Source organism: Rhinolophus ferrumequinum, chromosome 9 (assembly GCF_004115265.2).
Source record: "Rhinolophus ferrumequinum isolate MPI-CBG mRhiFer1 chromosome 9, mRhiFer1_v1.p, whole genome shotgun sequence".
In the NCBI taxonomy this organism is placed as follows: Eukaryota; Metazoa; Chordata; class Mammalia; order Chiroptera; family Rhinolophidae; genus Rhinolophus; species Rhinolophus ferrumequinum.
The window spans coordinates 6,555,469-6,580,745 of record NC_046292.1 but is presented as its reverse complement, the minus strand read 5'-3'; the positions used below and the strand labels follow the sequence as shown (position 1 = coordinate 6,580,745).

The 25,277-nt window shown below is 40.2% G+C and overlaps 2 protein-coding genes across 3 annotated transcripts in view; one reads left to right on the top strand and one right to left on the bottom strand.

The window, feature by feature from the left end:
• NMNAT1 (nicotinamide nucleotide adenylyltransferase 1) overlaps window positions 1-17,173 on the bottom strand; it is a 22,965-nt gene extending 5,792 nt beyond the window's left edge. The window contains exons 1-2 of one of the 2 annotated variants that reach the window (XM_033115063.1): window positions 17,041-17,173; window positions 16,191-16,317 (exon numbers count right to left, since the gene is read on the bottom strand). In XM_033115063.1, the coding sequence (XP_032970954.1) occupies window positions 16,191-16,205 (15 nt within the window). In that variant the 5' untranslated portion in view covers window positions 16,206-16,317; window positions 17,041-17,173. The remainder of the gene's footprint in view (window positions 1-16,190; window positions 16,318-17,040) is intronic. The other variant, XM_033115064.1, reaches the window with a different exon arrangement.
• LZIC (leucine zipper and CTNNBIP1 domain containing) lies at window positions 17,122-25,277 on the top strand. Its single transcript, XM_033115072.1, has 8 exons — window positions 17,122-17,199; window positions 17,818-17,980; window positions 20,555-20,663; window positions 21,661-21,796; window positions 22,124-22,222; window positions 23,696-23,791; window positions 23,963-24,044; window positions 24,531-25,277. The coding sequence occupies exons 3-8, from the start codon at window positions 20,563-20,565 to the stop codon at window positions 24,587-24,589; spliced, it is 573 nt and encodes a 190-aa protein (XP_032970963.1). The 5' UTR covers window positions 17,122-17,199; window positions 17,818-17,980; window positions 20,555-20,562; the 3' UTR covers window positions 24,590-25,277.

Genomic DNA, 25,277 nt, shown 5'->3' with positions numbered 1-25,277 from the left:
TCACTTTCCACTGAATAATAGTTCACAATTTATAAATCTTTTTCATATAAATTATTCCATCTGATTTTCCATAAACCTAATGAAGTAATGTAAGGCATCAGACCTAAAACTTTTATTAAACGTATTCATGTATATAGATTTAGAAATCACAGAGCGACAGAAGGCCCATAATGAAAAGCAGCAACGTCAACCATATCCTGTTCACCAACCCCTTCATCCAGCTCCCTAAAAGCAACCACTTTGAACTTTTTCAGCTATTTCTCTTGGTGGATTCTACCATATTATGTGCTTTTAATGCTATTTCTTAATTAACCCAATGTAAACAGTGCCTATTTACTTTCTCTTATGACCTATGAGGATTAGCTCATATACCCTCAGTATCCTCTCCCAAACCTCCATATATATATATGGAAGTTTATATTTAGTCTGTGTTGAATATCATCTTCTCCCAGGATTTTGAAGGCACTGCTTCTAGACTGCAGTGCTAATAGTGATAAATATTTTGAATGTAACTTATTTTTTTTCTCCCTTGAAGCTTCTAAGATCTTTTCTCCGGGCCCAGTATTCTAAAATTTTACAATGATGTCCTTTAGTGTGGCTCTATGTTCATCGATTGTGCCAGGCACTGAGCAGGCCTTTTCAGTCTCAAAAGTCATAACCTTCAGTTCTGAAAAATGCCCATGAATTATTTCACTCACGACCTTCTGCCTTCCATCTTCTCTTTGGAAATGCCTACTATTTAGAGCTGAGGCACCTGGACTGCTCTTCCCATTTTCTTATCATTTCTCTTTTATTTTCTCCCTCATGCTTTAACTTCTAGATATCCTCAACTTCATCCTCAGATCCATCTACTGAGCTTTTCATTTCTGCTATTGTACTCTTCTATACGAAGACCTTTCTCCTGAGTGTTCCTTTTTTGTGGAATTCTGTTTTTGTTCCATCCAAACATCCTCTTGTATCTCTCCACCAATATTAATGCTGCATTTTAAATTTCCTTCAAAAAAAGCTGATAGGGAAAAAAGCTCTGCAGTGTGGGGAAGAACGGGGGTGGGGTGGGGGGAGAACAGAGAAGAGGAGAACAGAAACCAATGCAGGAGCAGTAAGAAACTCTGAGATTATCACGGGTCAAGATGGTGCAGTAGGTAAACGCTGTGCTTCCCTCCTCTCATGACCACATCAAAATTACAACTAGACCACAGAACAACCATCATTGAGAATCACCTGAAATCTTGCTGAACTGAACCCCAAAACTAAGGACATACAGAGGAAGCCATGTGGAGACTGATAGAAGGGATAGAGAAGCAGAACAGCCTGGTCCCATCCCCCCCATGTGACCATTAAAAATCAGGAGGGATATCTCAGCCGCAGAGGTCCCCCCAGAGGAGCAAAGAGTCCTAGCCCCACACAAGGCTCCCCAGCCCAGGGTTCCAGTGCCAGGGAGACAAGTTCCCATAAATTCTGGCTGTGAAAACCCTCAGAGACTGTGGCTGAGTGAGACGAGGGCAGCTGCAGTCCCAGGTGCTCCTCTTAAAGGACCCGCATACAGACTTACTGCTGATGGACTCACTCGCTCTGGGCTCAGTGCTGGGGCAGCAGTTCAAAAGGTGCCAGGGACATATGAGGAAATAGTGAGTTGTCTTGTTTCAGGACGAGGGCTGGAGGGGCAGCTTTCTGCCGCATGGAGAGCTGTAGGAAGCCACTGTTCCTTTGTTGAGCACTCCCCACTCCATGCATGCAGACGCAGGCAGACACCATATTCGAGTCTCCATCAACCTGGCTAACACCCTTTGTTCACCATACCCTGGTGATTCTGAGACCCCACCCCACCCAACTTGAGGGCCCACACAAGCCACTTCCAATGGCTTCTCCATACAATTCTGTCTTGGCTCATGCTGTGGACTTTCCTAAAATCTCTGAAAGGTTCACAAAACCTAAACAATCAGCATCGGCTTCAGCGTGTCCTATACATCTGGCTGAGCAGCCCTAAGCCCGGCACTCGTGGCAGCCGGATTCGGTTTGCAGCTTGGCCTCTCAAGGCACTTCCAAGCCCAGAGCATTGGCTACCATCTGCAATTGCTTTGTGGGTCATGACAGGTGGCCTCAGGCAGGAGCTACAGGCTGCAGCTGAACTTGGCCTACAGCAGGTCCCCTCCCAGGAGGTCCCGGTGCTGGCATACACAGTGGTCAGCTTCAGACCAAGCCGGAGCATCACCCAGCTGCCTCCAAGGATGACACACCCAAAGGTCAGATTGGGAAGGCACAAGAGCCCTGCTAAAGCAAATCCTGCTCTGTAGGGTCAGCCCTTGCACAACAGCTCCTTCACTGTAGTTATGGCCAGTCCTCACAATCAATCAGCGCGAGGGTCAATCCCTCCTACTGATGTGCAAATAGTAACCAAGTCTCAACTACAACAGGAGGGCATACACACCCACACAAGGGAAACATCTGGAGCTCCTGGCTCTGGTGACCAGGGAGACTGTGCCACTGGGTCCCACGGGACATCTCCTACATAAGGCCACTCTACTAAGACCGGGAAACATAGCAGCCCTACCTAATATATAGAAACAAACACAGGGAGGCAGCCAAAATCGGGAGACAAAGAAACATGTTCCAAGTAAAAGAACAGAACAAAGCTTCCAAAAAAGAAATAAACAAGATGGAGACAAGCAATCTACCAGACACAGAGTTCAAAACACTGGTTACATGGATGCTCAATGATCTCAGGGAGAACTTCAACAAAGAGATAGGAAACACAAAAATGGAGATAGAAAACATAAAAAGGAACCAGTCAGAAATAAAGAATACAATAACTGAAATGAAGAATACATTAGAATAAACAGATTAGATGAAGCAGAGGATCAAATCAGCGATTTAGAAGATAAGGTAGCAGAAAACACCCAATCAAAACAGCAAAAAGAAAAAAGAATCCCCCCCCAAATTAAGATAGTTTAATTAAGATAGTTACTCTGAGACAACATCAAGCATACCAACATTAGCATCATAGGAATACCAGAAGGAGAAGAGAGACAGCAAGGAATTGAAAACCTAGTTGAAGAAATAATGACAGAAAAGTTCCCTAACCAAGTGAAGGAACTAGGTATACAAGCCCAGGAAGCACAGTCTCCCAAACAGGCCCACACCAAGACACATCGTAATTAAACTGCCAAAGGTTAAAGACAAAGAGAGCCTCTTAAAAGCAGCACGAGAAAAGCAGTTAGTTACCTACAAGAGAGCTCCCATAAGACTGTCAGCTGATTTCTGAACAGAAACTTTGCAGGCAAGAAGGGGTTGGCACAAAATATTCAAAGTGATGAAAAGCAAGGACCTACAACCAAGATTACTCTACCCAGCAAAGCTATCACTTAGAATCAAAGGGCAGAAAAAGAGCTTCCCAGAAAAAGCTAAAGGACTTCATTACCACCAAACGAGCATTACAAGGAATCTTAGAGGGACTTCTTTAAGATGAGAAAAATAATAATACTAAAATGGCAATAACTACATATCTATCAAAAATCCATTAAAATGTAAAATGGATTAAATGCTCCAATCAAAAGATAGGGTGGATGGGGCAGCTGGTTAGCGTAGTTGGTTAGAGCGTGGTGCTCTTAACAAGGTTGCAAGTTCGATCCTCCCATGGGCCCTTGTGAACTGTGCCCTCCACAACTGGATCGAAACGGCTACTTGACTTGGAGCTGATGGGTCCCGGAAAAACACACTTCAATAAATAAAAGTTAAAAAAAAAAAAGATACGGTGGCTGAATGGATAAGAAAACAAGACCCTTACATATGCTTCCTACAAGAGACTCACTTCACATCTAAAGACACATACAGACAAAGGGATAAGAAAAAGATATTTCATGAAAACGGAACAAACAAACAAATAAAATCTGGAATAGCAATACTTATACCAGATAAAATATACTTTAAAACAAAGGCTATAACAGAGACAAAGAAGAACCCAGTAATCCCACTTCTGGGTATTTACCAAAAGAAACTCAAAATGCTACTTTGAGGGGGCTTATTTACCCATGTTTGTTGCAACATTGTTTACAATGGCCAAGATGTGGAGGCAGCATGGGTGTCCATCAGTGAATGAATGGATAAAGAGGAGGTGGTACATATATACAATGGAACATTGCTCAGCCCGGGAAGGAAATGGGTTCTTGCCATCTGCACCGGTATGGATGGGTATGGAGGGTGTTGTGTTGAGTAGAGTATATCAGACCGAGAAAGAGAGATACAATGAGACTTTGCTTATATGTGGAATCTAAAGAACAAAGTAAACAAACAAACTCATACAGAAAAATTTTGATGGCTGCCAGATGGGAGGGGACTGGAGGGGTGGGTGAAAAACGGGAAGGGATTAAGAAGTACAAATTGGTTGTTACACAGTAGTCTTGGGGATGCAGGGTACAACGTAAGGAATATTGTCAATAATATTGTAATAACTATGTATGGTGTCAGATGAGTACTAGATTTATCAGCGGATACATAAAAAAGGTGAAGGGATTAAGAAGTACAAATTGGTAGTTATAAAATAGTCATAGGGATGTAAAATAAAGCATAGGGAATATAGTCAATAATATGGTAATAGCTATGTATAGTGCCAGGTAATAGACGGATCACTTTGTAAATTATATAAATGTCTAACCACTATGCTGTACCCCTGAAATTAATATAAACTAATACTGAATGTCAACTGTAATTGACAAATTTAAAAGGGGAGGAGGAAAGGGAATAAGAGGTACAAATATCCAGGTGTAAAACAAGTAAGTCATGGGGGTACAATGTACAGCATGGGGAATACAGTCAATAATATTGTGACAGCATGGTATGGTGTCAGATGGTTGCTGGACTTATCATAATGATCTCTTCTTTAGGTGTATAAATGTTGAATAACTATGGTATACCCCTGAAATTAATATAATATTGTATGTTAGCTATATTTTAATAAAAACCTTTTTAAAAAGAGCTGATGGGAAGTTCTGAGTGGGGAGGCAGGCTTTGTACAGTGGGCTTCATTGTACAGTACCCTGGCTGCCAGTATGGTAGGTGTTTCCCTGGACTCGTGAGGTTCCACAGAAACGTATCATCCAATCTCCTGTGTGAATGGCATAATAGTTAAGAAGCTGTGCTCTAAAATCAGACTGCCTGGGTTCTAAGTGCCTCTGTTTAAGTGGCAATGGAAATAAGAAACATTTATTCGGTAAATATTTGAGGCCTCCAAACAAAGCACAGTGGTAGGGATTACAGGGATACTGCTAACTGTTGATAGGAAATAAAGGAGAAGGGTCAGAAATGCTCCACGTGGCATTAAAAAAATGAGTTCATTGGAAAGAATGATTTAGATGTCCTACCTTTCAATTATGATCCCAAGGATCTTCCCAGGGTTCACTTAGGGCTTGTTTCACCCATCCCATCCCTACCCCCTAAATTCCCAAAGTACCTGTAGAACTATGGGATGGGGGTGAATGCAACAGCCCCACAGTACTCTGGGCACACCGGGAAATTGGGGTATCCCGCCAGCTACTGCACATGGTCTCAAGGCCTACAGTGTCCACCGGAGCCAAGTGTCAGTTCTATCCCCACCCTACTCAAGTTGCAGGTACCATTCCCCAAGGGAGACTGAGCTGTGAGCTGGAAGAACAGTGAGGCTGAGATAACAGGAGGTAGTGATTCCCAAGGGACCTGCTTGCTGTACAGAGAAGGATGGAACAAAGAGCTTGGAGCCCCTCCCTGACCTTTGGGATGAGCTCAGGTTTCCAGGTCCTCCCCTGGGGAAGGGCTGGGGAAGGGGCTGGGGGAAGCTGATCTCTCAGCTTAAAGAAAGCTTTCTCCCTTGTCACATTCATGACCTGTCTCAAATATCTAGCTCAGTTCTATTAATTCACTGTGAACACAACCAACCTGAGCTCAGACTAGACTTTCGACCCTCAAAACCACAGTAGAATTAAGTTACAGTGCACGCCTACCATAGCTGAGGGTGGCTTTAAAAAAAACAAGGATCTGTCTCTGTCCACAGGCGAGTACTTGCTCCGCATCCCTGCAGGATATGCGTGCAGGGAAGGGGACAGGCCGATGACGAATGGCTGGAGAGGGGTGGAAGCTCTCATAGGACTCCCCTTGCTGCGGGCGCTCAGGCACCAGGGCCGCCATGATCCACTTCTGTCTGGCCCACACAGCCTACCACCTGCACTGCTGGCTGCCGCGATCCCATCAGCTCAGGCTGTAAGTGTCCCTCCCCAGCCCACCGTGACAAAAGTTCATTTCTTCCTGAGGCGATCTTGAAGTTTAATTGATATTTACTTTCAATTTTAAAATCACTGACCCTCTTAGGTTTTGAAAACATTGATGTGTAAACATGAATGAAACATTAAGCGAGTCTTTAAAACATTCGCTTTTTCAAAAAGAATAGTAATTGTTTGGCTGCTGTCATCACATTTCAGGATGCTATCTTGGCTGACTTAAGTAATGTGATTGACTTGACAATCTCTGGAATTTATACCTCTAAAAAGACGATATTCCTTTCCAAACAATAACTTTAAGCAGGTAACTATACTCTAGTTCTTACAATCTGCCATTGCTTTAAATAGTCTAGGGGTATATTTCGAAATTGCCTATTTTTTTGAGTACCTTCACTGCAGATAAATCTTTGTTTTTGGAGGGTCAATTTGATTTCTATAAACACCCAAAAGTCACTCAGTGCTAAACCCAATGAATAAAATAATCAAGGTGACTAACAGAGTTTATGGCGAAGATATAGAACTGTTAGCTAATGAGGAAGATTTTCTTATATGCGTGAAAACTATATACATGTAATCTCAAAAGAATTTCAAAGGCGTTTTGAGCAGTGACAGCGGACTTCACTTGGGTTGGGTAGTTTACCCCTCACTTTATTAGTTACACTCAGTGAGAACTGTCTAGATCTCCATCCAGATGCTAGCCCGGGGCTAGCACAGCCTAACGGGTGTGGTTCAGACTCTCAGACCTGGTTCAAATTCTACTTCGACATTTACTCCTAGGTGTTTGTCCTTGGACAAGACACTCAATTGGAGTCTGTTTCCTCATTTATAAAATAGGGAACCACAGTCCCTACCTCATAGGATTTGTGCCTATTAAATGAGAAAAAGGCGTATAAAATGTTTGACACATTTGTCTACTAATTACAGATTCATAACTCATACTATTGCTTATGGATGGCCTTACAGCATTAATTTACAGTCATGATAAAAGAACTTAGAGACCAGTATCAAACAGTGCCTGCGACATAGTAGGAGCTCAATAAACGGAAGCTCTTACTAATATTCTTACTGAAGTATTGTTAAACATAATTTTGCCCTAATAGGACCTCAATTCATCTTTGCTATGTTTCAAAGTTCTCTGTGGTTTGATGTAACATTATCCGGAAAGAGAACCTAAATTTGGTTTCGTGAAGCCATTTTATCACTAAGCAGTCATATAAAATGTAACTCACTGTGTCCCATGCAGCCAAGTGACAGTATTCTTGTTTGGGATCACCACCCTGGCTCTCCAGTTTTATGTTCTGCTAAGGTAAGTGCTCTCACCAGCCCAGCCCTCACCTGGCAGCTCGGCACGCCTGCGTCTTCCCTGCGGAGATGGTTCCGATGCTCTCTGCGCTCCCTGCTTCCTGTTCCGTGTCTAACTGCAGCCTGCCCCATTGTGTTTGCCCCTATTATCAACGGCAGGCACCTGCTTCACCTCTTTGAAAAGTCAAAAATCTCGATACCGTGAGAACAGCTGGATTGGGGCAGATCGAGTTTAACTTTTAATCAATACTTATTTCTTTTAGTGTAAGAAGCCATTAAAAGCGGTATGAGGGCATCAATGCTTCAATTTCAGTGTCCCCTAGAGACCAGTCCCAACAATGTAGCATTAGCTGATGTCTGAGGGCAAAGGCTCACCCAACCAGATTATGACTTGACAGGTTATTTCAGATGCTATGTTGGAAATTAGTCTTAGCAGAAAAAGCCAGTCAGTTAATAACTCCCTCCTTGGGCAAATGAAGCAAATGCAATTTGATACAGTCAAAATAAGAAATTGCAGTTCTCAGAACACTAATGTTCTAAAAAGAACCTGAGAACTGAGAATCCACTTACATGACAGAGAAGGAATGGAAACTGCGACGCTCGTTGTAATTAGTCTAATTCAAACTTGCCAACTTCTCTCTATAGACAGTATTAATTTATAGTCATGGTAAAGGAACCAAGGTTCTTAAGGGAAGTGAGTTGCCTGGAGCCAAATAAACGGAGTGCCAGAATTAGGATTAGAACGCAAGGGTTGCAGTGCCTTCTGGTATTATGCTGAGAGTGTGGATTTCTTCTAACAAGTAATTAATTAATGCATGAGCCAGTGTATTGATTTTTAGGCCCAGATCTTCTCGATACTGCAGTCAACCTCTCCTTACCAACTTGGTTGGTAATATCATCTTTACTTTCTTCACAATTGGTAAGTGTGCAGTCTTTCTGTCAAGCACTTTTTAAGTGTCTATCTACTACGTGCCAGACACTGCTAGAACAAAAACAGATAAGGACAGGACTTCCTGTTTTCAAGAGCTCAGACTGAAACTGACGTCACATTTAAAAGTCAGGTGAAGGAAATTTTTAAAACTTCCTTAGTTACCCTTTAGTTCTACAATTTGAATATGAAACCAAATTAAGTTAAATACAAATATTTTGTGTTGGCGTTATAAAATTCTTTATAGTTATAATCTAAAAATAGCAGATATAATCACTCATTCAATAGTTACTGAGCAGGACATAGCATGGGTAGAAAAACAGGGACACCTGAAAATGGAAGTCAAAAAAGGGATACAGAGGAAGTAGACTCTGAAATGTGGAGGTGCTTGAAAAATGAAAATCTAATTACTGCATGCCTTGGGCACTGTTCTAGAAAGAGTCTCGCACAAAATCATGACTCCACCAGAGGCGGCCTATTACTGGTGAAGAGTACTGGCTGCAGGGCCGGGGTAGGCCAGTTCAAACATCCGCTCCACACAACAGGAGTTACTCAGCCTGTCTGAGCTTCTCTCCCCTCATTTATAAAATGGAGACAAAAATACCTGCCTCACAGTGTTGCTGGAAGGTTTAAATGAGAAAATGGAGACGTTATTCCAAGAAATCGTCAGTTATTATCACCAGCATCACCAATCAGAAGAACACGACCCATCAAAGGAAAACGTTAGCTGGCTAGGTTTGGGGCATTTTTGTGTCACCATTGGAAAGTGAGGAGACACGTTCTATTTAGGTTTGCAGTCGAGAATGTGTTTTTGAGATGATGAAACACAGGGAGTAACCTGCTGCTGTCCTGCCGTCCTTTTAGGTTTTACTGTGCTGCTTCCTCAGATGGACCCGGTCCCACAAGCTCTCAAGAGGATGTTTTCTGTATTTGGCGTGGGATCCTTCGGCGAAGGAGTCTGTACCGTAGTGTTGACAGTTTTGGCAACTGACTGTGTAGGTTTTCTAACACTGAATTTCTAAAGGCTCACCTTCCTCAGAAAGCTTGGCTGTATACAATACACCATTAGTCTTTGATATTTATTTTCTACTTACACTAACACTAGAGATGTGTAGACAGAATTCCTAATTAGACACGTCACAGTTAAAACATTTCACCAGGAAAAGTTAAAAAAAATTCCATGAGCATTTTCTTTTTGTGGGTGACTTCCGTTGTCCGAGAATTAAAAAGAAGAAGTGAGGATATTAATCAACAGTGGAACTGCTGCACTGGGTCGGGCAGAATAAGCAACAAGCCTCCCAACTCTTGCTAAGTCGGTGCCTTTGTATAAACCCTTGCGGTAAAAGCATTTTAAATACGTGTCCCGATTCAAAGACATGTACACCTCACAGGGCTTTTCCCTCCCAAATGTAGGAAGACGCGACTCCTGAGCTTTACTACTTGTCTGCGTTGCTGGCAGTGGGCAGCTTGGTTTCTACAGGTAAATCCCAAACTTCCCAAGTAACTCGTCTTAGTCAAAGGCTTACCAGTTGGTAAGTGACCGCTCAGCTAGGGCTCTTACATTGCAAGGGGAAGCCTGGGCCCCTCTTAAAACAAGCAAGGAGTGAGTAGAAAAAGCAAGAGAACAAGCAGAGAGGGTTAGAATGGAATATAAAAAGCCTTCCTTCCCGCGTTATTTCCACTCCATTTAATTAGACCCCATTCTTCATCCTACAGCGCTTTTCTCAGGCCTGGGGCTGATTTGGCTGGCCAGTGTGACCTGTCCAAGGCCAGACGCTAAACCAACAGTCTGAAGCTGGCACGTGAGCCCTGCTGGTCTCCTGTCTCACAGCCTGTCCCAGCAGCACTGCCACCTGGCACAGCCAGCAAGCACATGACCACCTGCTATCTTGCTATTCCTAGATGAAGTGGTCACCTGAACATAGCTGTAACAGGATGTGCACACATCAAAACCAGTCATTTGGAAGAAAGCTGTCTCTAAGTTAACGAGCACTGACAATGGATAAAAAGAAATAGTGCCATCAAAATCAAAGGACTGACATCACAACTCAATTCAAGCCAAATAAAGATCTCCTATTAAAGTGACTACTTTCAAAATCATTACTTTGACGTTCTGAAACGCCTTTTTTCTTTCAATGAAGTTAGTAGCATCCGCTGCATGGGTGCTACAGAAATAAGTATTGAAAAGGAAGAAGGAAAATATAAATCTTAGTAATGAACAAAGGTTTCGTTTCAAAAGAACAGTGATTCAGACTGTATATCCGAATACGGTTAATTTATTGCTTCTTTAAAAGGGCAGTGGGAAATTTTAGACCAGAAATTGTCACAATCTCCTCTATGTGCGTTCTGACAATCTTTTGCATCGTGACAGTTGTTATCTAGCAAATAACCAACTGACCCACATGATATTTTGTCTTCTTACTTTGTCTGTGTTTTCACAGATTCTAAGGTATTTTAAGTAGGACCTTACTCATAGATGCTCTCAACGCCTCTATGAAGGAGACAACTCCATTTTTGGAGGAAAAGAACTCTCCATTGGCGGGATGAACAAATTCAATATAAACGTCTCCCAGCACATCTATGACAGGCACAGACATTCACAGTGGAAATGACTGTTTGCACCTGTTTCGTTGTGCAGGTGGTGCCTGCTGGAGGGGAAGTGACCTAACAAACATATACCCATCTACCACAGCGGCACTTGCCAGTACCTTCCACATCCCAGACATAGTGCTACAACTCAGAAATTAGAAACCCTAGTAACTCGTCCATTAACAATGAAATCCCCTGAAATAGTTCTATTACTATGATTAACAGGAATGATTTAAAAATACAGCCTTTTACCATCTCTAGACCTCACTAACCAAATATTAACATGTTAGATAAATGTCAACTTATCTCAAGATAGCATTTTTATCCAAAGTTATTTATTTCCTGAATGCTCTATCTTGCCCCCCACCCACCCAAACCTAATCTACTTGGACATCTCAGCTGATGGCAACCGCATCCTTCCAGGGGCTGAGGCCAAGCACCTCAAATCATCCTTACTGCCTTTCTTTTTGTTCCACACCCATCAGGAATTCCCAATGGCTCTACCTTCAAAAATATATCCAGAATCGAACCATTTCTCACTATTTGGAAATCTTACATTGTTTCTAAATGCAAGAGGCTGCTTCTTAAGACCAAGGCTGTATCTTGAAATTATGCAACATTCTTAACACATCTTCAGCAAATGAAAATGTTTCTTAACTGATAAGCTTAACTTGAAAGCATAATTTGAACCAGCACTTTTATCCCTAACCTATAAAACTGAATTTTCATTTTCTTTTATGGTTTTATCATTTCCCCCAAAACCAAATCTGGTTTCACCAGAATTAATTTCACTAAGAAACCTTTATTTTTATGTTACTGATACCTTACAATATATAAATTATGCTCTTTCAGGTAGAGTGCTTTTTTCGTGTGAAAATTATAAATTTCTAAAATTATAAAATCCTAAAACTGTGCTCTTTTTTAGGTCCCTCATAATTTAGATAATCACAATCAGCAATGCTTCCTCATAGACTAACAAAAATCTCTGTTATGACCCTTGTTTACTCAAAGAGGAAGGAAGTTCTGATGAGCAATTATTGGTAGAGAATGCTTTGTTTTAGGGGTTTTTAATCTGGGGCCTGGGCTTCAGGGTTATAACATCTCTTAAGTTATAGGCAAAATGTTGGGTATACGTACACATGAGCAGCTTTCTGGGAGAACGTCAAGGAAAGTTTGAGAAACTAAAAACGTCAAACATTAAACTCATTAAATTTATAGTAAGAAAATAATACTTGATGGTTGACATCCGCTGCTTTGTATCTAACATTTTAAAAAGCTGAAATTTAAAATTAGTCTTCATATTACTTTTTCCACAGTTGCTAAACCCTAGAAGTGAAAAACTTCTAATTATTAACTTAATTGAATATTGAATTTCTAAATGCTCACCTTAATCTGAAAGCTTGGCTGTATACAATAGGCCATTAGTCTTCACTATATATTTTCTACTTACATTAAAAATATAGATACGTAATGATAGAATTCCTAATTAGACACATGTGATAGTGAAAACATCTCATATTGGGGGAAAGGTCAAAAAATTCCACAAAGACTTTTTCTACTTTATTAGAATTTTTTTTTAAAAGTCAACATGGAATGACTGGAAGATAGTTTTTAGGGTCTCCCCGCCCTCAGATGAGATACAGAAAGTTTGGATTTTATTCTATGCGAGTGGGGCTGTATGAGGAGCGATGAACCAGTACACTTTAGAGTGAATTCTGATTCATTCATCATGGTTCGGCAAATATTTCCTGAGCATTTACCATGCTGTACGTGCTGGGAATAAAGCAGTGAACACAACTGTCAAAATTCCCTACGCCCGTGGGAATTCCCTGCGCCCGTGGAGCTTACAGTCTAGTGATGGGAAACACACAATAATCAAAATAAATGCATCCATATGAGGCATATTAAATAATGGGGCTGTGAGGAAAACAAAGTAGGGCAAGAGAATAAAGAGCGTGGCATTCTAGAGAGGGTGGTCAGGAAAGGCCTGAGTAAAATGTGAGCAAAGAATTAAAGGGAGCAAGGGAATGAGTCACACAGGTATGCGAAGAGTGTTCTAAGCAAGGGTGACGATGCAAACACCCTGAGACAGAGCGTGCCTGTCACGTTCCTGGAGCAGAGACCAGGATGGCTGAGGCAGAGGTGACAGAAGGAAGGAGTAGTAACATATGGAGTCAGACAAGTAATAGGGAGCCACTGCAGGGCTTTGAGCAGAGGAGTGACATGATCTGACGCGTTTTAAAGGATTTATCTGGCTGATGAAATTGAAGACAGAATGTAGGAGGAAATAGGGTTGGAAACAGAGACAGATAGGAAGCTACTCCAATAATCCAGGTGAGAGTTGATGCTGACTTGGGCCAGGAGGGTAGTAGAGGTAGTGAGAAATCATCAGATCCGAGATATAGGATAAAGGTAGAGCCAATCTGACTTACTGACGGATAGGACATCGGCTGTGAGGGAAAGAGGAGTTAAGGATGACTCCAGATTTTTTGGCCTGAGTAACTAATAGCTACCTTTAATTGAGAAGAGAAAGATGGCCACGAAGTAGGTTTAGGGAAGAAGATCAGTAGTTGTTCATAAAGAAGGTAAATCTGGGATGTCGATTAGATATCCAAATGGTGACATCAATTAGACAAATGGAGAACAGAGCCGACGTCAAAGAAGAGGTCCAGACTAGAGATTTACTAGATTTGGGGTCATCTGATACATATAGTATGTAAAGTCATGAGACTGGATGACATTACCGAGAGAGAGTGAAGACAAAATAGAAAAGACATTCCAGAGAGTGAAGACAGAATGGACCAGACATTACTGAGAGAGACAGTGAAGACAGAATGGACCAGTAGTATGCGCATCACGTGGGAGCTGGTTAGAAATGCAGAATCACAGGCCTTACCCTACACCTACCAAATCAAAATCTGCATCTTAACAAGATCCCCAGGTGATCTGCATGCACCCTAAAGTTTGCAGAGCACTACTTTGGAGCACTCTATCAGTCCAGGCGAGAGATAATAAAGGGTAATAACAGGAGGAATGATGCCAAGGGATCAAGTGACTGAATGGAGGAGGTGGGGAGGAGGAGCGGGGAGGACATTTCTGACTTCAGTGACTGGGTAAATGGTGCGCCAACAAAGACAGCACCGGGAAGCACAGGTTGGGAGGTGGGGAGGCAAGGCATAAAAAGACAGACTACTGTTTTACACGTGTTGAATTTAAGGCACACACAGGATATTTAAGTAGAGAGATCTAGTAGGCAAACAGAAATAGACTAGAACCTGACAGTAAAACCCAGAGATACTGAACCCTGGCTTCAATGGGATATCACAGTTAAGTGAAGGTTATTTATTTGATTTGATTTTTTTGAAGACTAGAATTAGAATGTTGGGAGATTGAGAGGACAGCACCATTAGGAAGCCGCAGAAGCTGCAAGAATGTGAATAATTGATGGAGGAAAGTCCTTAAGGAAGCCATAAAGAAAGGATTCTAGGTACAAATTAAGAGGATAACTTAAAAATAATGGGGATATGAAAACACATGTCCACTGAAAGAATTGCATGGTTTGACTTTATACACAGTAGCCAAAAACTGGAAACAACTCAAATGTTAATCAAGAGATGAATGAATGAATAAGCAAAGTTCAAATAGCCTTGTAATGGAATATCATTGAGCAATAAAAAGGAACAAACTACGGATACAAATAACATGAACGAATCTCAGACATTATTTTGAGTGAAAGCAAAATACAGAAAAGTACACACTGTATCGTTCCAGTTGTATGAAATTCTAGAACAGATAATGCAATCTGTAATGACAGAAAGCTGATCAGTGGTTGCCTAGGGTTGGGAAATTGACAGCAGAGGGGCGGAAAGCTTCAGCGTTCCCACTTATGGAATCCTCGTTTTATTCACTCATTCTCTTTGGATGGGCCTATTCCCTATAAATATGTACACATATATCCATTTATGCCTTTTTATCTATAATGATAATAATAAGTGATATTCACTGAATTCTGCCAAGCAATGTGCTAAACACTCATGTAATCCTTACAACACTCCAATGAGGTAGGTACTATTATTATCCCTTTTTTTAATAGATGAGGAAACTGAAGCTCAAAGAGGATGATTAACTTGTTCAAGCTCTCACAGCTCGTGGAACAACCTTGACTCTAAAAGTTCATGCTTAGCCATCACTCAAGACTTACAATGCTATCTTCCAGTAGACATTTACAAGGGATCCACCTGTTCAGAGACCCTTTGGCTCATGGTACTTCTTGTTCGCCACTCAAGGTTCATCTCTGTGGTATTTCCAAAGTATTCCCGTATCTGGTTTCTCAGTGATGACTCCCAGTTCTGAGGTTATTTTCCCCAGTGCTCTCTCCCAGGACTACCTACCTTACACATCATTCCTTTTTCCAAATTCTTCTCTTTTCTCCCTTCCCCACACCCCAAGGTTTGGAGTCTATATTTGCTTGAGAACTGGAACTCAAACCAATTTCTCTTACTTATGCACTAAGGACACTTGTTCATTCTCCATTAACTCTAAACGAGAACCCACAGGCATATAAAAATACCCTCAGCGGGGCAGCCAGTTAGCTCAGTTGGTTAGAGCGCGGTGCTCTTAACAACAAGGTGGCCGGTTTGATCCCCACACGGGCCACTGTGAGCTGCGCCCTCAACCCGATTGAAACAACTACTTGACTTGGAGCTGATGGGTCCCGGAAAAACACACTTAAATAAATAAAAGTTTAAAAAAACAACAACACAGTCAGCACAGGACCGTCGGTTCAGATTAAGTCACTGAGGAAGAAGAGCAAGGACATAAAATGCATGTATGGTGAGGCCCTTCCTCCACAGCTTCAAGGCTGCCCACACTAAAACCAACAAATGCCTGAATAGAACACTGTATTATCATCCTCTAAATTAAGGGAAGTGCACAGTGAGCAAATGTTTATTCATCAAGTTCTTCAAATGGTGAAAGAAGAAAGTATATTTCCCAGTTTTGTTTTGCTTGGCACTGACCCCAACTATCTGTCATTGAGAGTTCCATGTTACTAAAAATGCTGACACTTCCACACACATTCACATATCAAAATTAGAGGTAATCACATTAACATAACCGTCACTTACTTTTACAAAGGGCATCCTGTGACTCTGGAGTGTTTCGCAGGGTAGGCTCCTGGAACTATTCCAACCTGTAAGTCAACAGTCTTTTCTAAATGGGGCTAGAAACAGTGGCTTCACATCCAAATTGTAACTGTGAAAAACAATTTATGGCCATAAGTAAGGAATTTTACAATTATACAGAACTGACAGAAATAATTCATTCTGGCAGAGTTCTACAGTAATGGTAGTTGGAAGTTTGTTCTGGGCCCTTGAAAAAGAATTAGTTTTAAAGGAAACACTTCAAACAATTTTGTTTTAAACCCTAATGTTGTCTTGTGGACTACTGACTCTTCAAGAAAATGGGCTGGGAACACCAGAAAACGGTTTCCACCCAATTTCAAAGTAACTTTTTAAAAAGCGCTGCCCAACGGCTAGTAGTCTCCTTCTCAAAGGGTGTGCGTGTCAAACCGCTTCCAAGCAGGTGGGTTTAATATTTTATAGATTTGGAAAGAGTAATTTCGGAGGAAAAAGTTCAGAATGGAGGACTTCCTCTTCCGCCTCCCACCAGCTCTGCCAAGCTCAAGAAGCCTGTTCTAGAGACGAAAAAAAATTTTTTTTTTATTTATTTTTTTTTACTAAAGTCACCTCTTCCGAAGCCCAGAGGCAAAATTACCGAGGTTTTGGGTTCCACGAAGAGATCGAAAGAATAAAGGGGCAAGCCTTCTCGCCCCAAACTCGAATATGACCTTGACTCGGGGGCCGCTGTATTTGACTTTCAAAGACCCATCATCTCGGCCTCCCTTCTGCTTGCGACCAAAAGGGGTGGTAGACTGACTACCCTACAGACTCGGGGAGTCGGGGTAGGGAGACTTACCCCTTTCTCAGGGTCAACTGGATCGAAGACTACACGCAGCCCGAAAGCCAGCGAGGGGAACACCCGCAGCCTCACCCTCATTGGCTCCAGGAGACCGGAAGTGCCTACTTTCGGCGGAAATGCACCACATTATTGCGTCCGCCAGCTCTGGACCCTCAGGTAGGCGGGGCCCCTGGCTCCGAACTCTGGGGACTGGTGGACAGAGGGTGAGAGAGAACCCCGAGATTCTGAGGAAGTTGTCTAGGTCCTGGTCCGGGAGGACCCGGAAAGTTTGGGGGGCGGCGGGTTTACGGCGACGTCTGGTGGCACCCGGGGCCTAGTCGAGCCCGGCCGCTTCAAGACCCAAATGCGGGAGCTTCAAATTTCTCCCGTGAAGATGGGGTTTGGGGCCGTGGTCAGAGCTGCTCCGTGAGGGCTTCCTGATGGTTGAGGTCCAAACGCTGCTCTCTTCCAGACGGGAAAAGGTGTGCTCTCCGCCCTTATCTTTTCTGTGCTTCTGGATGGTGATAACTTCCCTCGAGGCGTTACAGGTGCGGGGTTTCCCTCAGTTACACTTTCGCCTTTGTAAGAAAAATGTCAGAAAGGCTGCCAGAGGCGCAATCGACAAAGAAAACGGGTTTCTCTCCCTCCTTCCCCACCTGCCCCCTTGATGTCTTCCTGGAAAGAGAGGGGTGTGTTTCAATTGTACGCTGCTCGAGTGGAAGTTATCCGGACCGCTTTAAGCCAAGATTATATATAGTAAATACAACTGCTCGTTAATGGTTTTTCTTTTTCCAGCCAACGCCACGCCCAGGTGGTTTGAACTTTGAGGTTCCTGTAGTTCGGATGAACAGTTTCGCTTTCCTCAAGTTTATGACACTTGGGATTTCAAGAATTGGGGGTTTATGCAATTTGAGACTGGTCAACACTGTGCAGAGTTCAGAGGACGACTAAGAGACAGGTGAGCCTGAATGAGCACCTTGCACTCCAGATGACAGTTTTTAAGAACCATGTCTGCTGTTTCGGTAAAAGATGCACCACCTTTATTGAATACTAGGTGGTGCCAGCGAGTTAATCTTTCAGGGATGAATCTCAATGTAGCATCAGGTGAAGGCTTTTAAAGTGCCTCCATCTGAAATTTATTTAGGAAAGCTTTACCTCCATAAAATATGTTGTGCCTTTATATACTTCATCCAATGGTGGAACATCTATTCAGTGTTAAGTGCTGAGGGAGCTGAGGGTAATCAGATTCGTTTCCTGCTTTCAGAGTGTTTACAGTCTAGAGAGGAAGACAAACAACGAGTTATAATGAACTCACATATAATTCAAGGCAGAAATAAATGCTAAACAAAGATTAAGATATGAAATGCGTGGAAGAAGCAATTTTCATTATTCATTTACCAATTATTTATCCAATACTTTCTGTGCCCAGCTTTGTGCTAGATGCTGCTACTGTACATAGAAAGAAAGAGAAAGCCCTACTCTCAATTTACAATCTAGTGATGATGGTGAACCAAGGAAATCATGGAGAAGGTGAAACTCGAGATAGACTCTGCAGAATGAATGACTTGGGCTTGATAGGTAGAGAAAAATGAGAAGTGTGTGGCATGTTTTGGAACAGCAAGTAGTTCAGCAGTTAGACTTTAGGAATTAATCCTGAAAAGACACTTACAGTTTTATCTTGGGTTTGCTTTAACTTTTACTGGAAAATTCAACAGATTTAAAATAAAATTTAAATATGTATTTCCAGGAGAAATTATACAAGAAACATAACTATCATAAATTACACTTCTGACTAACCTATTATACATGAACCTATTATACCTGAAACATAGCTGTAGTAAGTTACACTTTTGGCAATAATGTAACTCATTTATGTTTACATATCATTAATGATTATAGATGATTAAAGCCAATTTTAAAAGATACGGTAGGAAGAATAGATTTTCATTGATTGTATTCTATTTTGAACAGAATGTAAGAAATCCTATGCATTGACGTTTTCATATCAAATCATCTGATAATGATAATGTGTAGGAAAATTTTAAATGCTTTAATAAGTTACCCTAGGATTTAGATTTTGATGAATGGTTATAGTTAATATTAGACTTACATTTCCTTTCAGGAAACACATTTTGATTAATTTTTATAAGTGGAAAAACATTTGTTTTAAATGCTATAAACGTTAAGGTAAATACATACAATACCAATAACCAAAGTCAGCTTTTCTCTACACCAGCAATAATCAGAAATTGTAATAACAAAAACACTATCCCCAATATAAAAAAAAAAAATAGCTAAGAATAGCCAATGTTCAAAGCCTTTGTGAAAAACAGAATACTTTTCCTTTTAAAGACTATAAAAGAAAATTCAGATAAATGGAGAGGTTTTATTGCTTGATAGAAAGATTCAATTTCAAGGATACAGATTTTTTTCCATATTAGTCTCTAATTTTAATGTAATCCCTGTCAAAATTTCAATTGAATTTTAAAGGAAGCTTGACAGACTGATGCTTAAATTCATCTAGAGAAGAAAAATGCATAAGAATAACCAAGAATTATTGGGGGGGGAACCCACAGTAATAAAAACAACTTCTTATCAGTTATCAGTATATACCAGCTCTAAAGCTATAATAATTAAAATAGTGAGGTAAAGCCTTAGGACCAGAATATTATCAATGAAACAGACTTCAGTCTGTTTGTATTGAATGCATTAAAGGTGGCATAAATAATTACTGACTAGTAAATAGTGTTGGGGCAATTGACTATCAATTTGAAAGAAAAGTCCCCTACTTCACAGCATCAACAAAAAATAGTTGCAGTGGCTTAAAGTTTTCAAATACAAAATAGTATGTTTTTTTAAGTCTTGAGATGGTTCGGACCTGCCTTAATGGGGCACAAAACTAAAAATACTTAAAGAAGATGACAGACAGAATTGGCTAATAAAAATAATAATTTATCATCACAAAAAACACCATAAATAGAATTTAAAGTCAGGAGACAAGATAGTATTTACAGCATAATTACAAAGTCGTCATTTCCATGTTATAGAAATCAGTAAGTGGGAGATAATGCAGTAGAAAAACGAGCACATTTCCAAAGAAGAAATTCATATCAAAAGTTGTTCATGCCTACGAGGCATTAGTTAAATGCACATAAGACTAGCAAGAGTCCTGGAGCATACTTACTAAGAATGAAAAAGAATGTTATAACAAATCTGTGTAAAGCAAAGTCACACCTGATCTGTTTCTTTATGAATCTGTATTTTCGTGTATCAAATTTGTTTAAAGTAAGGTAGACCAATAGTGAAGACTTCTAATCTTTCAAGTCAATTAAGAAGACTGCCAGGCATTTTTGTGGAGTGTTATTACTATGAGTTTAAACTTCTACCTGTAAATTGAGATTTTCTTTGCGCAACTATCTTTCCCACACCTGTAGCTCAGAAAGAGTATAGCCTATTTTAAATTTTACTGGTATGTTGAATCATTTCAAATAACCAAATATATACTGTTATGTGAGTTTGTTGTTCTACTTAGAGATTAAAATGGCTTCCAGAGGAAAGACAGAGACAAGCAAATTAAAGCAGAATTTAGAAGAACAGTTGGATAGACTAATGCAGCAATTACAAGATCTGGAGGAATGCAGGTAATACTACAATTGTATGCTGCTATGCTGTAAAATGGCTTTTTTTCTGCAGCTAGATTATAAACTCCATGGGTGCAGGCCCCTATGTGATTCTGGTTTCCACTGCAGTATTCTTCACAGTGCTTTGTCGGAGAAATAAACTCAAGTGCAGGCTTTGGAGTCAGAAAGGCTGGGATTTAACTACTAAGTGAGTGTGAACTTGGGCAAAATAATTAACCCCCTCACATGTGAAGTGGAAATTATAACCCCTACCTTGTCTTCAGTATTTAAAATAACCCTGCCTTATATCAAGCTGAGAAGGTACTGCTAGAACTTCTGATGTGTTTTCAGCCTTTCCTGCTCAAAGGACCAACACTGTTCATTGCCTTTTTTTAAAAAACAACCTTGGTACATATTACAAATGAAGGGGTCAACGCAATCCTTGGCCCAGAGTAAGTGCTCGATAAATGGTAGCTGTAGTCATTTGTAGTAAATTTTTAATAAATGGCCTGTTTGATGGGTGAATAAAAATAGCCTCTAACTCAGATGACAGGTACTGCATTGCTGTTGTATTTCAAGGTGTACAAAATTTTACCTACCTTTAATGATAAAATAATAACAGCTATTCATCAAGTAGCTATTATATGCCAAGCACTTTCCATATTTCATGTAATGCTCATAGCAACCCTGTAGGATAGGTACTATCATCTGCAGTTTATACATGAAACTGAGGCTTGGCTATGTTAAGTATCTTGCCCAAGGTTATACCATTGATTCACAGACTGCTTAAAAGGAAGTTATTATGTAGTTTGTTAAGTGTGCCTCATTTGGGTGAAATAAAAATGTTGAAGTATCAGAGTAACCACAATGCAGCAAAATGCCCGTACCACTACCATCTGAACACATCCAAGATATTTTTTGTACCTAAGTGTATCAGAAGTCTTAGCGTACAAATACTAAGCTTGCTTTTTTCACTTGGAACCCTATATTTTTTTACATTATGTTCATTGTACTTTAGAGAGGAACTTGATACAGATGAATATGAAGAAACCAAAAAGGAAACTCTGGAGCAACTAAGCGAATTTAATGATTCACTGAAGAAAATAATGTCTGGAAATATGACTTTGGTAGATGAACTAAGTGGAATGCAGCTGGTAAGCCTAATTTACTTACATTGGTGACAGGTTATTTTTATTTATTTGTTTATTTATTTTTGGTAAGCTTAAGCTAGAAAATGTACACTTTTTTTGCATTTATCTACTAGATGAGTGTCTACTTGTGGATAAAACAGCATATGCTTCCAGATCTTTATTTAGTTATATGTTTGAGTCCAGTGACATGCACAGAAATAGCAAATGGAAACTGGAATTGTAACCGTGATGAACAGAGACCTATTAGTAATTGAAGACCCATCAATCAGTTATTGCAATATCTGATTCATTGGAATATTTCGGTTAGTTTTCACCTTCTTCTATTTCTAGGCTATCCAGGCAGCTATCAGCCAGGCCTTTAAAACCCCCGAGGTCATCAGATTGTTCGCAAAGAAACAGCCAGGTCAGCTTCGGACAAGGTTAGCAGAGGTAAAGTTTCTTTAAATTGATCCAGTTGCTGTGTGTATTTTTTTTTTCTCAGCCCAAGAATTTGCTCATTATGTTACTCTGAAGTTTAAAAATTGGTCAGTTGAGAATGTCCAACACCAAGAGTAAACCCTGATGTAAACTATAGACTTTGGGTGATAATGACGTGTCAGTTTCAGTTCATCGGCTGTAACAAATGTACCATCTGGTGGGGCATGTTTATAATGGAGAGGCCATGCATGAGAGGGGGCAAGGCGTATGTGGGAAATCTCTCACACCTTTTGCTGAATTTACTGTGAATCTAAAACTGCTCTAAAAAAAATAATCTGTTCATTAAAAATTGGTCAAAATTAGCCCTTTAAGCAATTCTTGTTGATAACAAATGTAGAGGTTTAAACAGTTTAAATTGCTACTGACTGCTTCTACTGGGGCTCCAGCTTGAAGGTTTTTACCATTTATTTTCGAATCCCTGAGTTGAAATCCCATCTAGAATTCATTTATGGTTACCAGAGGGTAAGAGGGGTGGGGGGTGGGAGATGAGGGTCAGGGGGATCAAATATATGGTGATGGAAGGAGAACTGACTCCGGGTGGTGAACACACAATGGGATTTATAGATGATGTAATACAGAATTGTACACCTGAAATCTGTGTAATTTCACTAACAATTGTCACCCCAATAAATTAAAAAAAAAAAGAATTCATTTAGCAGCATTGCTTTATGCATGTGTGGCTTTTCTCATCTAAGAATTTCAAACATTTTTATAAACCTGATACTTCAGGAAGTCTGTATATAGACTTGAATGTAATTAAGGCCTTCGTAGTTATTTGCAACCCCTGGTAATTCAATAGCATAGTGGTTAAGAGCATGGACTTGGGTCAGACTGGTTGAATTTGTATCCCTGCTCCATATGGAGGTAGATATGTGATCTTGGGGAAGTTATGCTATTCAACGTCTTTGTGCCTCAGTTTCCCTACCTGCAAAAAGGTGACAATGATAGTTCTACCTCTTATTGTTGTGACGAGGAGTAAATGAAGTAAGAAGTAGAGCACATATTATGTGTAATATGTAACATATGTAAAACACATAGAATAGTACCAATGCCTAGTGTATACAATCAGTGCTTCTGGTGTTAAAGGTGGTACGTATTAACCAAAGTTCCAGGAGATCTGATACCAGTTATCTCATTCAAGCCTATAGACCACACTTCAATTTAATGAAATGAGTTCTTAGGGATAGCTCCCCTCTATCTACTAATTCCTCGGTAGAGTTTATAACTCAGTGGTTATGATAGCTTTAAGATTTATTAGAACTGTGTAACAGCTTTTCTGTCATGTTTGCATTGAATTGTTTCTGCAGTTCTTTATAATATTCATCAGCTAGAGGATCTTTTTTAAAGAAGTAAATCTAAGAAGCTGGATTTTATACGCAGTGTTTTTAACTTAAATACCATACGCTTTGTGTTCATCCGTTGTAGATGGATAGAGATCTCATGGTAGGAAAGCTGGAAAGAGACCTGTACACTCAACAGAAAGTGGAGATACTAACAGCTCTCAGAAAACTTGGAGAGAAGGTACCCATATTTAATATAATATGATATAATATAATATAATATAGTATTAAAAAAGTGTGAAGTATTTGGTACAGAACTTCTTGGTTTGTGGTCCTGAGACATTCTTAACAGTGGTTCCTGGAGCTACTTGTCATGATTTGAACCTACTCCCCTGGACTTTGTTTTGTTTAGCTGACTGCAGATGATGAGGCCTTCCTGTCAGCAAACGCAGGTGCTATCCTTAGCCAGTTTGAGAAAGTCTCCACAGACCTTGGTGAGTATCCTCATATTTCTGAAAGTTGGCTATGAATTACTGCTCCCGATTGACGGGTAGCGTGGTGGGATAACAGGATGGCCTTTTCTTGAGTTTAGAGGTAAAATCGGAACTGTATTCTTTGTAAGTCCTGTTATTAGGTTTGTTTTCTGGTACTTTTTAATTTTAAAAAGTCATATAGCCTAGTGTTTTAAAAATATTTGTCAGCTAAATGTGAATATGAACATAAACTAAATTTTTATGTATTTTATTTCATACAGCTAGAGTAAACATTTGTAACCAATAAATGAGCCTATGTAGCTGAGTTGTTTGTGCAGAAGGAAGGAAATGGGGATAGCATTGGGAAAGTTTGGGGTAATGCACTGATAATAGAAGCTGATTTTATTTTCTATTTCAGTATCTATATGATAGGTTTTCCCCTCTTTACCTGGAACTGTAAATGCGTTTGAAATGACCTTTTCTTTTATTATGTGTCTTTCTCCTTAGGCTCTGGAGACAAAGTTCTTGCTTTGGCAAGTTTTGAGGTTGAAAAAACAAAGAAATGACATGGTGTGGAAGCTTGGGACAGTGATCATATTCTTGGAAATGGCGTCTTTCTGCTGGGAATTTTGAGTCATTGCAAAGAAATTGAGAGATTCTTGAAGTGCACTAATCACCTAAGAAAAGGTTATTAATGAAAAACATACTTGTGGCTTCTCTTTATGCCATTCGTCATTGTGCTTTGTGTGATGGTCTATCTGCTTGAGTGATCCTAGACTTGTTGGGATGGAGGGACTCACTGAACCTGATTCATTAACGGTTTGTCTGTGTAAGAGAGAGATCAGAAAACAGTTTCTCTGACTTTTTATTAAGGCTCCTTGTTTTCAAGTGCTGATAGTAAATGAAAAGATGTGAAGTCATGGTTCTTTTCTGCTCATAATTTATGCCCACTTAATGGAGTGAATAGTGCAGCAACATTAATAGACCTCATATGTGTTCATAAAATTTTAGAGTTCTAAGTGATCTTAGAAATCATTTTCATTTTACAGACAAGGAAACTGAGGCTCAGAAAGAGCAAGTGACTTGCTTAAAGGCACATTAGAGACAGTGTTGGGGATAAGGCTTGGGTGTCCGGACTCTTGGTTTAGTGTCCATTGAATTTTATTTTTTTTACGCTGTGCTGTTCTTTAAAAATAATTAACACATATTTGTGCAAGCCCATGTTTATAAAAATTCCATGTACCAACAAAAAGT

What these genes read in the sequence shown, in the direction of transcription:
- LZIC (XM_033115072.1), top strand. Translation starts at nt 20,563, where the DNA reads ATGGCTTCCAGAGGAAAGACAGAGACAAGCAAATTAAAGCAGAATTTA. An exon ending in TTCGGACAAGGTTAGCAGAG is followed by an intron (nt 22,223 to 23,695) that starts GTAAAGTTTCTT and finishes CATCCGTTGTAG; the next exon opens with ATGGATAGAGATCTCATGGT. An exon ending in GAAAGTCTCCACAGACCTTG is followed by an intron (nt 24,045 to 24,530) that starts GTGAGTATCCTC and finishes CTTTCTCCTTAG; the next exon opens with GCTCTGGAGACAAAGTTCTT.